General features: G+C 45.4%; 1 protein-coding gene across 2 annotated transcripts in view; it reads right to left on the bottom strand.

Moving 5' to 3' along the window:
* Positions 1 to 9,771, bottom strand: part of SLC7A10 (solute carrier family 7 member 10) — a 54,545-nt gene extending 44,774 nt beyond the window's left edge. For both annotated transcript variants that reach the window (XM_063141510.1, XM_063141509.1), the window contains exon 1: positions 9,525 to 9,771. In XM_063141510.1, the coding sequence (XP_062997580.1) occupies positions 9,525 to 9,726 (202 nt within the window). In that variant the 5' untranslated portion in view covers positions 9,727 to 9,771. The remainder of the gene's footprint in view (positions 1 to 9,524) is intronic.
* Between the last annotated feature and the right edge of the window lie 3,966 nt (positions 9,772 to 13,737).

The following is a 13,737-nucleotide window of genomic DNA, read 5'->3' on the forward strand; positions in this document are numbered from 1 at the left end:
GTAAGCAGAAGGTCCCAAGTTCAATCCACAGCATCTTCAGTTAAAAAAAAAAAGGACCAAGGAGGAGGAGATGGGGGAAAAGACCGGAGACCCCGGAGAGCTACTGCCTGGCAATCTAGACCATATAGAATTTGCTACCGCAGGATGTAGTGATGGCCACCAATTTGGATGGCTTTACAGGGAGGTTGGATAAATTCCTGGAGGAGAAGGCTATCAATGGCTACTAGTCCTGATGGCTCTGTGCTAACTCCAGTATCAGAGGCAGGAAGCCTGTGTGCACCAGTTGCTGGGGAACATGGGTGGGAGGGTGCTGTTGCACCATGTCCTGCTTGTGGGTCTCTGGTCAACAGCCAGCTGGCCACTTGTAAACAGAGTGCTGAACCCTTGGTTTGATCCAGCAGGGCTCTTTTTTTGTTCAGTTTTAAATGACAGGCACTGGTAAGGACTAGGAACCTAGGAAAAATGGTTCTCTTGGAGAGGGGCATATCTGATGACCCCTATCGTCTCCATTTGCAGTGCCCAAACCTAGCAAAGTAAAGCTGTGTTCCCCAGCACAAAACTATTGAATTGAGGGTGGAGAGAGAGAGAGAGAGAATTTAACGCTAACTCAATGGAAGTTCATTTTTGTACTTAGTACCCAAGTATCTGTAGAACTTTGGCAGGGGGAAGCAGTTACAAAAAATCCTATGCATATTTACTCAGCAGTAGGTCTCATTGAGCTCAGTGTGGCTTATGCTCTGCATTGAATTGCAGCCTTACCGGGGGTGGGGGGGCGTCATCATCCTAGCTTGCTCCAGACAGTACACTCAACCAACACTGAGCCACTGGGCTGAGCTCTACGGCCCTTTCAGTTCAGTGCCCAAGGCTCAGGCCTGGCTTGGCCATCCCTACAGCTGGTCTGGAACATAATGAAACGACAGAATTCTCCATCACAAGACAGGACAGCCACCGACTCAGATGGCTTAAAAGTGGGGGGGATTAGGCAGGCTATGCAATCAGTGACTACTAGTCATGATGGCTATATACTACCCATAGGATCAGTGGGAACATGTCTCTGAAAAACAGTTGTTGGAGACAAACATTAGAAGAGGGCTCCTGTGCTCCTGTCCTGCCTGCTTGTGAGCTCCCGAGGATCATCTAGATGGTCACTGGACAAAATAAGCATTTGGTCATAGCCAGCACGGCTCTTCTTTAGTTGGAGTAAATTTTCAAGGCTCCGTTTTGGGCAGGACAGCTTTAGAGTTTCATTTTTTTAAAACAAACACCAACTCCTTTATTTGTTACATTATGATAGGTTGAAGACTGTGTGCCCTATAGCCTGCCACTTCCCAGTGTTCAAATAATGGGCAATATTGGGCCAAGGTAGGGGGAATGAAATCCACAAGCTCCACTTCTGCTGCCCCTCAATTTTATCCAGTCATGCTTCTCCTATAACCTCCAAAAGCCCCTAGCAAACTAAGTGAGGCTGGTGGCTACCAGGAAGAAGGGCCTTTTTTGCTGTGGCACCTCGATTGCGGAATGAGCTCCCCAGAGAGGTTCGGCTGGTGCCTCCGTCGGCCTCGTTTTGGCGCCACGCAACGACCTTTTCATGCTCCCAGGCATTTTAGTTTTTCAGTTGGCTTTTACATCCGGCATTGCAATTTAAAATTTGCACTGCTGCTAGCTTCTGCATGGTCCTTTCTTTTTCTTTCTTCTTTTAAATATAGTGTAATTTTTAAAAAGTACAATATAAAAGAGGCACAGCAGGGGAAAGGGGGGGGTTGGTTTGAAGAAAAATATGTCAATAGGATTGCCAACTTTCCCCTCCCTTTTGCCAGCTTCTTTCCTCTATCTTGAACAGCAGCTTGTTTTACAGACATTAGCACAAGGCTGGCATCAGAGGTAGGCAGGGCTGGGCACTGGCTGAGGGCCCAGAGCCCAGAAGGGGCCCAGCGGCAACAGCCCCCTGGAGTTGCTCCTTCTCTTTGCCATTGCAACCTGCTTGTTCCCCTGCCTTTTGCTCTGACCCAGACAACGTGGTGGTAAGAAGGGAAGTGGTAGGTGTGAGTACCTTCTTGCTCACTGCAAGCAAGCAAATGGGAGGACGAGAAAGAGCAGCTGGTGACCATGGCGGTGAGAAGGCAGACTCATTAAGGGAGGGAGACCATTGAGGGCATCTTGTCCAAGGGGTCACTAAAATATGGAGCCGGCACTCCTGTTAGTGGCTTAATGGCAATCTCCATGTTGTTCAAAGGTTCTTCTGCTGTTTTCTGCAGGCCAAGGTGCTATTAAAAGATGCAGACCAGGAAAGGGCTTTTTTTAAAATGGAAACAACACAAAAGTTGTGGTGGAAATGAAGCATGGCCACATGTAGGGGATGACAAGATAGAATTTCTGTAAACCGCTCAGAGAGCCCTGGCTATGGGAGCGGTATATAAGTTTAATAATTAAATATAAAATTGCATGGAAAAACAAGGATGCAGCAAGGAGGAAGGCAGCCAGGTAAGCCCACGGCCAGAGGAACAAGTCAACAGGTGAAGAAGCTGACATAGGAGGAGTCCCATTAGAAGGCATGGGCAAGCCATTTTCCAGCCTCCTTTCCCATGCATGTTCTTCCAGTCTTACATTAATTTTCCTTCTTGGGTAGACTTAGGTCTACACTGTAGCAGCAGAATGAAATGTCTGAGTGTACTGCATCAGTTCAGAGTGCTCTTCTTAAAAACAACAACAAATCTCCCTGCTAACAGAAAACTAGCAGAGCAAGGAAAGAAAGGGGGCAAAGCCTCCCTGCAGGTAGAAAACCAGCACAGCAGGGAGGCAGGCTAGAATGGAACCCAAGTCTGAAACAGTACTGTTTATCAGTTCATTCTGCTGCATTTTGTTAACCAGATGTCCAAAAAGGCATAATAATCTTGCACTACAGAGCAGATAGGAAAGGCTTTCTCTCCCTCTTCTTTAATTCACCAAGTATGTGTTCCAACAAGCACCAACTTTCAGCTCCCAGGCTTGCGTGAACACACAGGATTTTTGCACCCCAGCTCAGGGGGGCTTATTTCCAAGTAAATTTGAACAGCATGGAGCTGCAAGGGCCTTACAAGGTAGCCATCAGCCAACACCCAGGACAACTCTGGCTGACCGCTTTTAAAAGAAGGACACCAGCTGCAGCCCTACGAAGGAAGCAGTAAAGCAAACTCCAAAATTCTGTAGTGGAGATAAATTGCCAGGGAGATTTGTTGCTCTTGCTAAACACAGTGTTCAGCCGGAGATTTTTTTTTAAAGGTACTCTGCTCTTCCTTCCACCCTCCCACCCCTCCGGTTTAGAAGAGGAAGTTTCTGCCTTTGCATTTATATCAGGATATTGCGTTGATGCGTCCTCTCCAAGACAACCTGACTTGACCTCTCAGGCTATCCCCTCAGCATCCACGTCTTAGCCCTTGCCCCCTGCATGCAAAAGTCTACCTTAAATTTTAAATGGTACAAAAGTTATTGAGAACTTTTCGAAGATGATACCATGGAGAATGGGCAAAAGGAGGATTATTGGGAAGGATTTGGGAATTTACACCTGCAGTATACTACTGATAAGGGGCAGTATCCAACTTTATCACTCCATCAGTACAAAAGACACAGCGTTAGCGGAAACTAGTTTCCGAACTTTGCATAAGAGGAGAATCCAATTCAGGTTGTTTGGCAAGTGGAGTTGTGCATGTGTGCATAACTCGTAACACAATCGGTTGTGCGTCATGCTTATGCAAACAGTTGCTCTTGCAACAGGTTGCACAAGCGTAATGCACAGCGGAAAGGTTCGTCAGAGCTTTGCCAGTGCTGTTGCAGAATGACATTGTTGGATACTGCCCATGAACGGAGTAACACTATAATTAAGAATCTGCTTTGAATCTATATTTTATTATTGTTAGCTAACGATAATAAAATACAGATTCAAAAACAAAACCTCGAGCACCATTTTGGGCGGAAAGAAGGGGATATAAAATAAACACACAAAATAGATAGGAGATGCTCCTTTCGTTAGTTTTCTAGAAGATGTTGCTTTCTTAAATAGAGGGAAGCGTTTAGCCATTTATTAATTATTTATTATTAAAATAAATAATATTTTACTTAGATGAATTTTAAAACTAAGAATTTTAAGATGTTGTGATTGTTATTTTAATATTGTATTGGTTTTATATGCTCTTTTAACTAATTTTATGTATTATATTTTATTTGGTGTTGTTCCCCGCCTCGATCCAGAGTGAGAGGTGGGTAATAAATATATTATTATTATTATTATTATTATTATTATTATTATTATTATTATTACATTTGCATCCTACCCTATATTGCTGGGATCTCAGGGTGGCGTACAGATGAAATCAGAACAATATAAACATAATTTACACAGCTAAAAATGTATCAATTCATTAACAAATTAAAACCAGTAGACATGCAATAGTCAACCTGGAACTGGAAGAGTTACTGTATCAATGGAGCTGTACTGTATGATGGTTACGAACATATAGATCAGTTTTAGGAAGGGAGCAGAATGCAGCGTAGTTCAACCCACTCCCACAATGCATGTCTATGCAGACAATAAATCACAACACAGGTCTATGCAGACATGAAATCCTATATACCCATGGATCAACAATCATGGTCACAGTTTGCCAAAAGGATGCAGTCGATGCTCTAAACACAATACCAGAGTAGGAGGGCCAGGGATGTTACATCTGAGGATTTTCTCCTGCTGAGGTCTGCACATCAAACCACTCTTAAAGGTTTAAGCTACTGAACTTTAATTGGCCTTCCTGGAATAGTTGCTGGTCCATTGCAGGAAGCAGAGCATTTTGCAGCTCCCAGTTTAATGCAACATCATGGGCTTATTTTGCTTTAAATGCAGAATTAGTTGTGGATTGGCTTCCCTCTTAACTTCCATGCTGACGATTTCACTTCTTTGGTGTGTGTGTGTGTAGATTACAGGTCCCTCGGGATGAGCTGCCATATTTCCGGCAGGGCTCCGATACAAAAATTCAACAGGTGAAACTTTTGCTAGCTACTTTACACATCCCCCCAAAGAGGCAAAGCATCACCAGAACAGAGGATGTATTTACATAACATTTGCATATGCTAATGTATAAATAACGACTATAATTTAAACGGAAATATAATACATCTCATTATCAAGGGGAATTATATGGGTGACCTGTGTGCCTCCTGGTCAGTTTGCGGACCAGGTGTTGACATTTGATGGACAACTACAAGGCCCCTGAGCTGCAATCTTATTATGGTTCTTGATCTTTAAACTTGGACTAGATAGTCCTTCAAATAAACGTCACCTTCTAACAGAGGACTCTCCTGTGTAAAGTGGGACATGTGGCCACCATACTCAGAGATGGGGTGATGGTAACCATCTCATGGGCCTGCTAAAAGCGCAGGAGGAAGAGAGAGAAAATAAGCGGAGGAGGCAATACAAGACATTACAACTCCCGCTAAAAGTTTCCTTTCTTGGCCATTGAGCAGTTATGGCTCTACCCTCTTGTGGAGGGCTCTGGCATGGCGTAGAGGCTCAGAGATTGGACTAGAAATCATGACGTCTGCAGTTCAAACCTATTCTGTGCCACGAACTTACCAGGTATAACTTTAAAGGAGTTATCCAAGGTGCTGAACTCATTTTGGGGGTAGATTTCAGCATCTTGGACAGTTCCTTTAGAATTCTGGCTGGTTCTGACTGAAACCCAGAATGGATTCACAGCCGCACTGAAACCGGAACCCTCTGCTTTAAACTAAAATATGCTGGTATTTTTCGCTCAAGCCCCCTACAACAATGCAGAAACGGTTGATCCTCTGGCTGAAACAGGTTCTGCACAGTCACATCACTAACTAGGGAAAGCTCAGGCATCGGTGGTGGTCAAGAGTGCATTTTACCAGCTTAGCCTGGAATGCCAAGTGCAACTCTGTCTGGAGAGGGTGAAGCTTGGTTCAGTTCCCCATGCTGTAGTCATGACATTCAGGCTGGATTACTGCAATGTGCTCTGCATGGGGCTGCCTTTGAAGACAGTTCAGAAACTTCAACAGGGACAAAATGTGGACGCTCGACTACTGTTAGGTGCAAGGCGGCCAGATAATTGCATTTGTGTTGCACCCCGCCTCGATCCAGAGGGAGTAGGCGGGCAACAAATTAATTTATTATTATTATTATTATTATTATTATTATTATTATGTGACACTCTTATCTTACTAATTGTACCAGTTGCCAGTGTGTTTCCAGGCCCAATTTAAAGTGCCAGTGTATTGGGCTTCAAAGCCCTGATTTTTTATTCATCCCACTTTTCTTCCATTGTGGAACTCAAGGGTGGCTACATGTGGTTCCCAGGTGGTCGCACCTCTAATCCCTAACCAGACCCAGGCCTGCTTAGCTTCAGCAAGGTGGCTGCCTCATGTGCCTTCAGACCATGCTCTAGGCTCAGGTTCAGCCCAGGTTACTTGAAGGACTGCCTTCACTCATACCAAACTTCAAACACACCAAGATCAACATGGTAAGCCCTCCTTATGAGCTCACCTGTCAAAGCATTCAGGCTGGTGGGCGAGAGGGACAAGGCCTTCTCCACAGTGGCCCCCTACTTATGGAATTCTGTTCTAATTTATGTCTGCCAGACCCCATCATTATAGGCCTTCAAGGGGGCCCTAAAGACTTACCTGTTTACCATGGCCAATAACTGAGTCAAGGTCTTATTGGGTGCCATAGTGTATGTGGCGTTATCTTTTTTTAGTTATTCATTTTGATGTTATTGTTGTATTATTGTTGTTTTTATAATTTGTTAATTGTGTTTAGGGGCTTTAAATTTAACACAATGCCTTAAGGAGGGTTTAGCCTAAAAAAAGCAGCTTATAAATCTTTTAAATAAATAATAAAAAGTAAACATCTCTTGTTTTAAATCTGTTGGATACTCTTGAGAGACTCAGGGCCTAAGAGTAAGGTGGGAATAAAAAGGGGGGACACATTTTTAAGGTAGCTGAAAGGGGATTTCATAGAATCATGGTTGTTCTTGGTGTCCCACTTAATTTCTGATCAAACAGGTTCTGCAGGATTTGGAAGCAAAACCTCCTTGCAAGATCTTGTTGCCTAGATGCAAATAGTGGGATGACTCTACACACCGTAAGCTGGCTGGGAAATGCTGGGAATTGTAGGACTTTTTTTCTGTCTAAACCTGCATAGGATTGTGCTGTAAGTGCCTTAAAAATTACTTTACCCCGCCCCCCCAGATCTATGATGTCATCCCCAATTATCCTTATGTTCATTACAAGTGTTCACAAGTGAGGTTTCTCACAGTAGAAGCCAGTTTATCATCAATTATCATTATCATCATCATCATCATCATCTCTATCCTGTTTATCATCATCATCATCATCATCATCATCTCTATCCTATCCTCTATCCTCTTCCCCCAATACTGGAAGTCAAGGCGGCTTTACAAAATTAAAACACATATAATTCAAACATATAAATGGAAATATACAAAAGTTAAAAATATAATTAAACGCATTGTAATATTAATACATTTAAAATGCAAACGACAATTAAAAAATAAATAAACCCAATGCATAAACAGAGGTCCAGGCTTTTCCTCAAAGGCCTGCCTGAACAAAATAAATAAATAAATCCCTCTATCATGAAAGACCAATAAAGGTAGTTTAGGTGGAGCACTTCTGCTGATAGGTGACAAAAGAGCAGATGAAGGCTGAAATATGCAAACACATCCATCTTTCTACAAGGTACTCAACTGATTTTGAGACAGGATCCCTGTATATTAAAAAAAGGGGGACAAGGAAGAAAAGGCAGCATTGTGTAATGGTGAGAATAACCTTCCCCAACCTGGTGCACCTAGATGTTTGGGACTCCAAGTCCTATCAGCTGCCTTGGCCAATGGTCAGTAATGATGTGAGTTGTAGTCCAAAACATCTGGAGGATGCCAGGTTGATGGAGGCTGGGTTAAAGTTTCAGATTAAGGCCAGGAAGATCCGGGTTCTAATCACACTGAAGCTTAATTCGAAAGGTGATCCTGGGCCGATCTTTGTTGCTCTTTCTCTCTGAGCCTGATCTATGTCAGAGGGTTGTTCTGAGGATGGGAAGTTGGGAAGAGAATGATATAAGAACATAAGAGCATGGAAAGCCACCTTAAATTGAGTCAGCCCCGTGGTCCATCCAGCCCAGTATTGTCAACACTGACTGGCAGCATCCCTCCCCCCTTCGGGTTTCAGGCAGGAGTTTTGCCTGCCCTACTTGGAGATGCTGTGGAAAAAATCTGGGGCCTTCTGCATGCAAAAACTGTGCTCTGTCTCCGGCCTCTGGCAATTTGATCTTTCTAGAAGAAGGGTAGGATAAAAGAACGTAATAAACAAAGGCTGTGTTACGTTCATTCACACATGCACACAAACAATAAAAGGCACTTTTTGGGTCCCCTTTGAAAAAGCTCTAAATAAGCTGTGCAAACTCGCTACCGCTAATGTCTGGTGTGTTTGCAGGGAGCTAGCAATGGCCTGGGGTACCTGTGGCTTGCCATAAAGAGAAATGATTTATGGAAGCATGGCTCCCCCCCCCCCCCCCCCTGAAAGACTTGCTCTTCGATTTGCAACCAAAAAGATCCAGGCCAGATTTACACCCAAGCAGGATAGAACACTTTGAAAGCGGATTAAAAATGGCATATGGACTGTGTCATGTGCCCCAACAGGTGTCAATACCGTTATAAAGCCCTAGCATAGCTCTTGCCCCTACATGCACTTTATTCATTCTCTTCCTTGCTTGTGCAAAAGGCAGGGTCATACAATACAGCTGTTTTTAAGCGGACCTCTAAAAACGGACACACTCGCGAAGGTCATCAGACACCCAGCAGCATTGGACGTAGCACCCTGTCAAGTCCACGCTTCGTGGGAAACCCGGGTTCGCTTCCGAATCACGCGTGAATCCGCTCGAGCGTTCTAACCGGAACCCAGAGCGCACTCCTTGTCTACACCCAGGCGCTGTCCTCGATGGGACAGATCCGATCGCCCCATCTTGACCAGCGCCCCTCTTCTCTCTAACCCTCCCAGCCACGAGAGGTTTGAACCACAGGCAAGAGAAGAAAGTGAAATACACCAGAGGATCTAATCCTGTGGCCCACACAAGACCGCTTTGCAGAGCGTTATTAGCCGGCTTTCCAAAGCCAGGCCAAAAAAAACCCAAGAAACGCACAAGAGACGCTTTTTCAACCAGCCTTAAGATGTCCAGAAAAGCCTGCTTAGAGGAGCAAGCTTAAGATCGCCCCAGATCTCACTCACAAAGACTTATCTCTTGTAAACAGGGTCGTGTTTTGCCCTTTTTTTGGGGGGGGGCAGATGTGGGGGGGGGCAGACACTCACAAACAAACAAACTTTCTGCCAGCTGGGCTTGTATAAGCAAGGCTTGCTTCTCCTCCTGCCACTCTTAGACACCCCAACTTTGTACACCAAGGCTGCCCCCCTCTTTCCCTATCCCCACCCCCCACCCCGCGCCCCCCGCTCTGCCGCCTCGCTCTCACCTATGATGATGGCACAAGCGCTGATCAAGCCGATCTCCTTCTTCAGAGTGACGATCTCTGGGCTGCTGGGGCTGCTTTGGGGGCCGCTCGCCGCGTTCCCCAGCTGCTGCTGATGTTGCTGCTGCTGCTGTTGGGCTGGCGGGGCGGGCTGCTGCGCCGCGATGCTCTTGCGGAGGGTCTGCTGCTGATTCTCGCCAGCCATCGCTTCTGCCTAGCCCACCGGCCGCGCGTCTGGCTTTCCCCCCGCGGAAGCCTTGGCCACTTTTGCAAAGCCCAGCCCGAGCCCAGCTGGAGCGCTCGCCCTGGGAGGCGCATGCGCCGCCTGCTGTTGCTGCTCGAAGTGGAACATCCAAGGACTTCGGGGGCGGGGGGGGGGGGGCGGCGGACAGAAGCTGGGAGATTTGGGGGCAGGCGGCGGGCAAGTGACTTTGGCTGGGAGAGAGGGGGAGGGAGTTGCCTTTGCCTCCTCCGTCCCCCCATCCCTGCCCATCATTCTGCACAGGCGTAGCTTCCTAAGGCAATCACCAAGGGGGTGTGTGTGTGGTTCTATTTTATTTGTGCACCTGCCAACGAAAAGAAGCTCAGCTGCACCTTCTGCCTTTCCTTTGCCCTTCATTCAGCAGGATGTGTCCCCCCCCCCTGTAATACTTTCCCCTTCCTTCTTTGCTTCCAGAAATTCTCCAGAAGTTTGGAAAAGCGGGTGCTGCATAGGTGAGGGTTTGTAACTGGTGGTGTAGTGGTCAGTTTGGAAATGCAAGCACGCATCATGACAGTCCTTGGAGCCAGGCTTCACCTGCCTTCCCCCCCCCCCCCCTCACCGAGGAGAGTCCAAAATTGCAGGCAGCTGTGTTGGCCCATATCAAATAAACCAGTTCTAGCTGTGTGATCTTCACCAGGAGCAGGGCTTTTGCAAAGCCAGCGGGGTCTTCATTGCCCATTCAAGAGCAAACCATCAAAATACTTTTCATTACTTGAAGCATGTAGTAGCCTATGTCCATTTTGAAGTACGTAGTTGCAGATGGTCCTTTTTTTTATGGATTTTATTTTGTTAAAAAAATCACAATAAAAATTGATTTAAAATACTTTTCATTACGAGAAGGCACAAGATATTGTTGCTGGAGAAATCCATCCTCCCTCCACCTCCCTGGGACTGTGAGGACTGCAACTAAACTCAGAGGTAGAAGGAAATTCTAGGAGTGGGAGATGACGTCAGCGTCCCTGCTAATCCAAAACAGCCAGTGCTTTGTCCCTGTGTGCGCCGATTCCATTACACCACTGTAAGCCCGTTGCGTATTGTCCCTACATTGCAAGATACAACATAAGAACATAAGAAGAACGATGCTGGATCAGACTAAGGGTCCGTCTAGTCCAACAGTCTGTTCATAGAATGCCCAACCAGCTTCCCACAGGAGACCTACAACCAGGCCATGGGAAAAATATGAGTCGCAAAGTCAGACCTTTGGTCCAGCTACAATAGTTTAGTATTATCTTTTTTAGGGCTAGCCTTCCAGATGTTTTGGAACCCAACTGCTCCAGCCAGTGGTCATAGATATGGGCATTGTAGACCAAAACATCTGGAGGGCACCATGTTGCCTATTTACTTATTTCATTTATATCCCCCGTTACTGTAATCTTGGAACTCGAGGTGGCTATTTGAGGTTCCCTTCCCAGATGGCCTCCCCTCCAAGCAATGACCAGACCCAGACCTGCTTAGCTTCAGCAAAGTAGCTGCATCATGTGCCTTCAGACCATGCCCAGAGGCCAGAGTATACCTTCCCTAGTCTATTCTGGCTAGCAGTGGCTTTCCAGACTTTCAGATGGGGGGGGGGTCCATTCCAGCCCTACCTGGAAGTGGCTGGGTTTGAACCTGGTACCTTCTGCATGCAAAACAGATGCTCTGCTTGTGAGCTATAGCACAGTCTAGAACAACCAGCCTGAAAGACTTGGCTAATACAACTTATGCTGTGGGTGAGCATTCTTTCTCTCTCTCTCTCTCTCTCTCTCTCTCTTTCTCTTTGCCAAATCCTGTATGAGATTCTTAAGAAGCAAAATTAAACTCATCAAAAGCTGATGGAAGCTGTTCAGAAAAAGAGATTTTGTTTCTCTATAGTGACAAATTCCAGACTACCTGAGTTAGTCTTTTGTGGCAAAAGCAACTCAAGGTCTTGTGGCACCTTAAACACCAACTGATGTACTATGTGGCATAAGCTTTTGTAGGCTAAAGGTGTAATCCTATGCATGTTTAGATAGAAAAATGTCCTACAGCTCCCAGCGTGACCCAAGTCAGTATGACCCACCCATGCTGGCTGGGTCATGCTGGGAGTTGCAGGATGTTTTCTCTGTCTAAACATGCATGGAACTGCACCCTAAAGCGTTTTTAGCAGCATCTGAAATAATCTCCTGAGTTTGGTAGGTATGAATATGGGTACAGATTAACAAAAGCAAGCCATTTATTTAGACAGTGAGGCCGAAAGGCTGACCGAATGCAAGAGAGATAGTAATAGGTGTGTCATTTTTCTCTGTTCAGCACAAACCAAGTAAGCTTGTATTCATTTGTGCACAGCATAGAAATGGGCACACCTATTACTGTCTTGTATTTTCTTAGCCCCACTGTATAAAAAAATCTTCCCTACCCCATGTGTATATGCATTTACCAACCCAGGAAGGAAACCACTTCATGCATTTGGCAGAGAAACTCTCTAGCCCTAAAAAAAAGAAAAGAAAAGATTTATTTATTTATTTATTTATTTATTTATTACATTTATATCCTGCCTTTCCCCTCTTGCTTACTCCTCCCCTCTGCCTCTACAATCCTGTGAGGTGGTTTAAGGTGAGTGTCAGTGACCTGCCCAAAGCCACCCAGTGAGCTTCATGGCTGCATGAGGACTAGAACTCAGCTCTCTGGGGTCCCAGTCCTGCACTCTAACCATGGCTCCACCACCAGCTCTTTGCTGCCTGAGGCAATGGATAGTTCCCCTGCCAGTTCCATCCCTAGAAGCCATTCAGATCAGCAGTGGAATCTTACATCTATATTATCTAAGAGAAGGCATCCTCTGCTTCAATTCTCCAATACCAGCCCCCAAGATCTGCCGCCTGAGGTGGCTGCCTCACTCTGCCAAATGGTAGAGCCGGTCCTAACCACAGCAGGTTTGCTTATCTGTGATTCTTGGTGGGTTTGTTTTACTGGAGAAGTAAGTGTGGCATAGGACACTGATCTTTGGGACAAAATTCTTTCCTGGATAAGAATATGAGAAGCAACGCAATGTAACAACAGAATGTGTCACAAGCATGGGAAGCCAATCAATCAAAAATGGGAGAGAGGAAGATAAATGGAACGATTGTAGACTTGGGAAGGAGTAAGCCCTGAAGTGGTAGAACGGACAGGCCCTCCATAGATTGCAGGTAGGGGTGTGTATGTGTAGAAATCACATTTTCCCTATGGGAATATCTTTCTGCAACTCAAAAAAAGTAGCACAGCAGGAAGTGGGCTAGGATATAACCTTTCTCCCTAATGCATTGGAACTTTTTTTTTTAATTTACAGGGAGGCTTTACAATGAGGTGGGGGAGAGGGTGAGGGAGCATTTATTTATTTATTTATTTATTATTGCATTTATATCCTACCTTTTTTTCCCCTCCAACAAGCTCAAGGCGGCATACATAATCCTCCTCCTCCTTTTCATTTTATCCTCACAACAACAACCCTGTGAGGTAGGTCGGGCTGAGAGTTCGTGATTGGCCCAAGGTCACCCAGTGGGTTTCCATGGCCGAGTGGGGACTAGAACCCAGATCTCCTGACTCCCAGTCCAACACCTTAGCCACTACACCACACTGGCTCCCTGACAAAATGACATGACCACCTCTTTTGGCTGCATGTGTAGACCACATCTTAGTCAATTGATCATATGGGGTTTAAGATGCAATCCTATGCATGTTTAGACAGAAAAAAGTCCTACAATTCCCAGCATTCCCAAGCCAGCATGCTGGAAGTTGTAGAGTTTTTCTGTCTAAACATACATAGGATTGTGTCCCTCATTGATTAACCAATAGTTCAGTTTGCATATGTTTTCATATGAGGTAAACAATGGTTCTAAAGGGGGGGAAAAGAACATTCTCTCAGTTTTTTTTAAATAAAGAGCATGCACTGTCTTCAAATAGAAATCCTCCCTTCTCTCTCTTAAAACTCCTATTTTAAGATGGTGCTATCTGTAGTTT

This window comes from Elgaria multicarinata, chromosome 14, assembly GCF_023053635.1.
Source record: "Elgaria multicarinata webbii isolate HBS135686 ecotype San Diego chromosome 14, rElgMul1.1.pri, whole genome shotgun sequence".
NCBI lineage: Eukaryota > Metazoa > Chordata > Lepidosauria > Squamata > Anguidae > Elgaria > Elgaria multicarinata.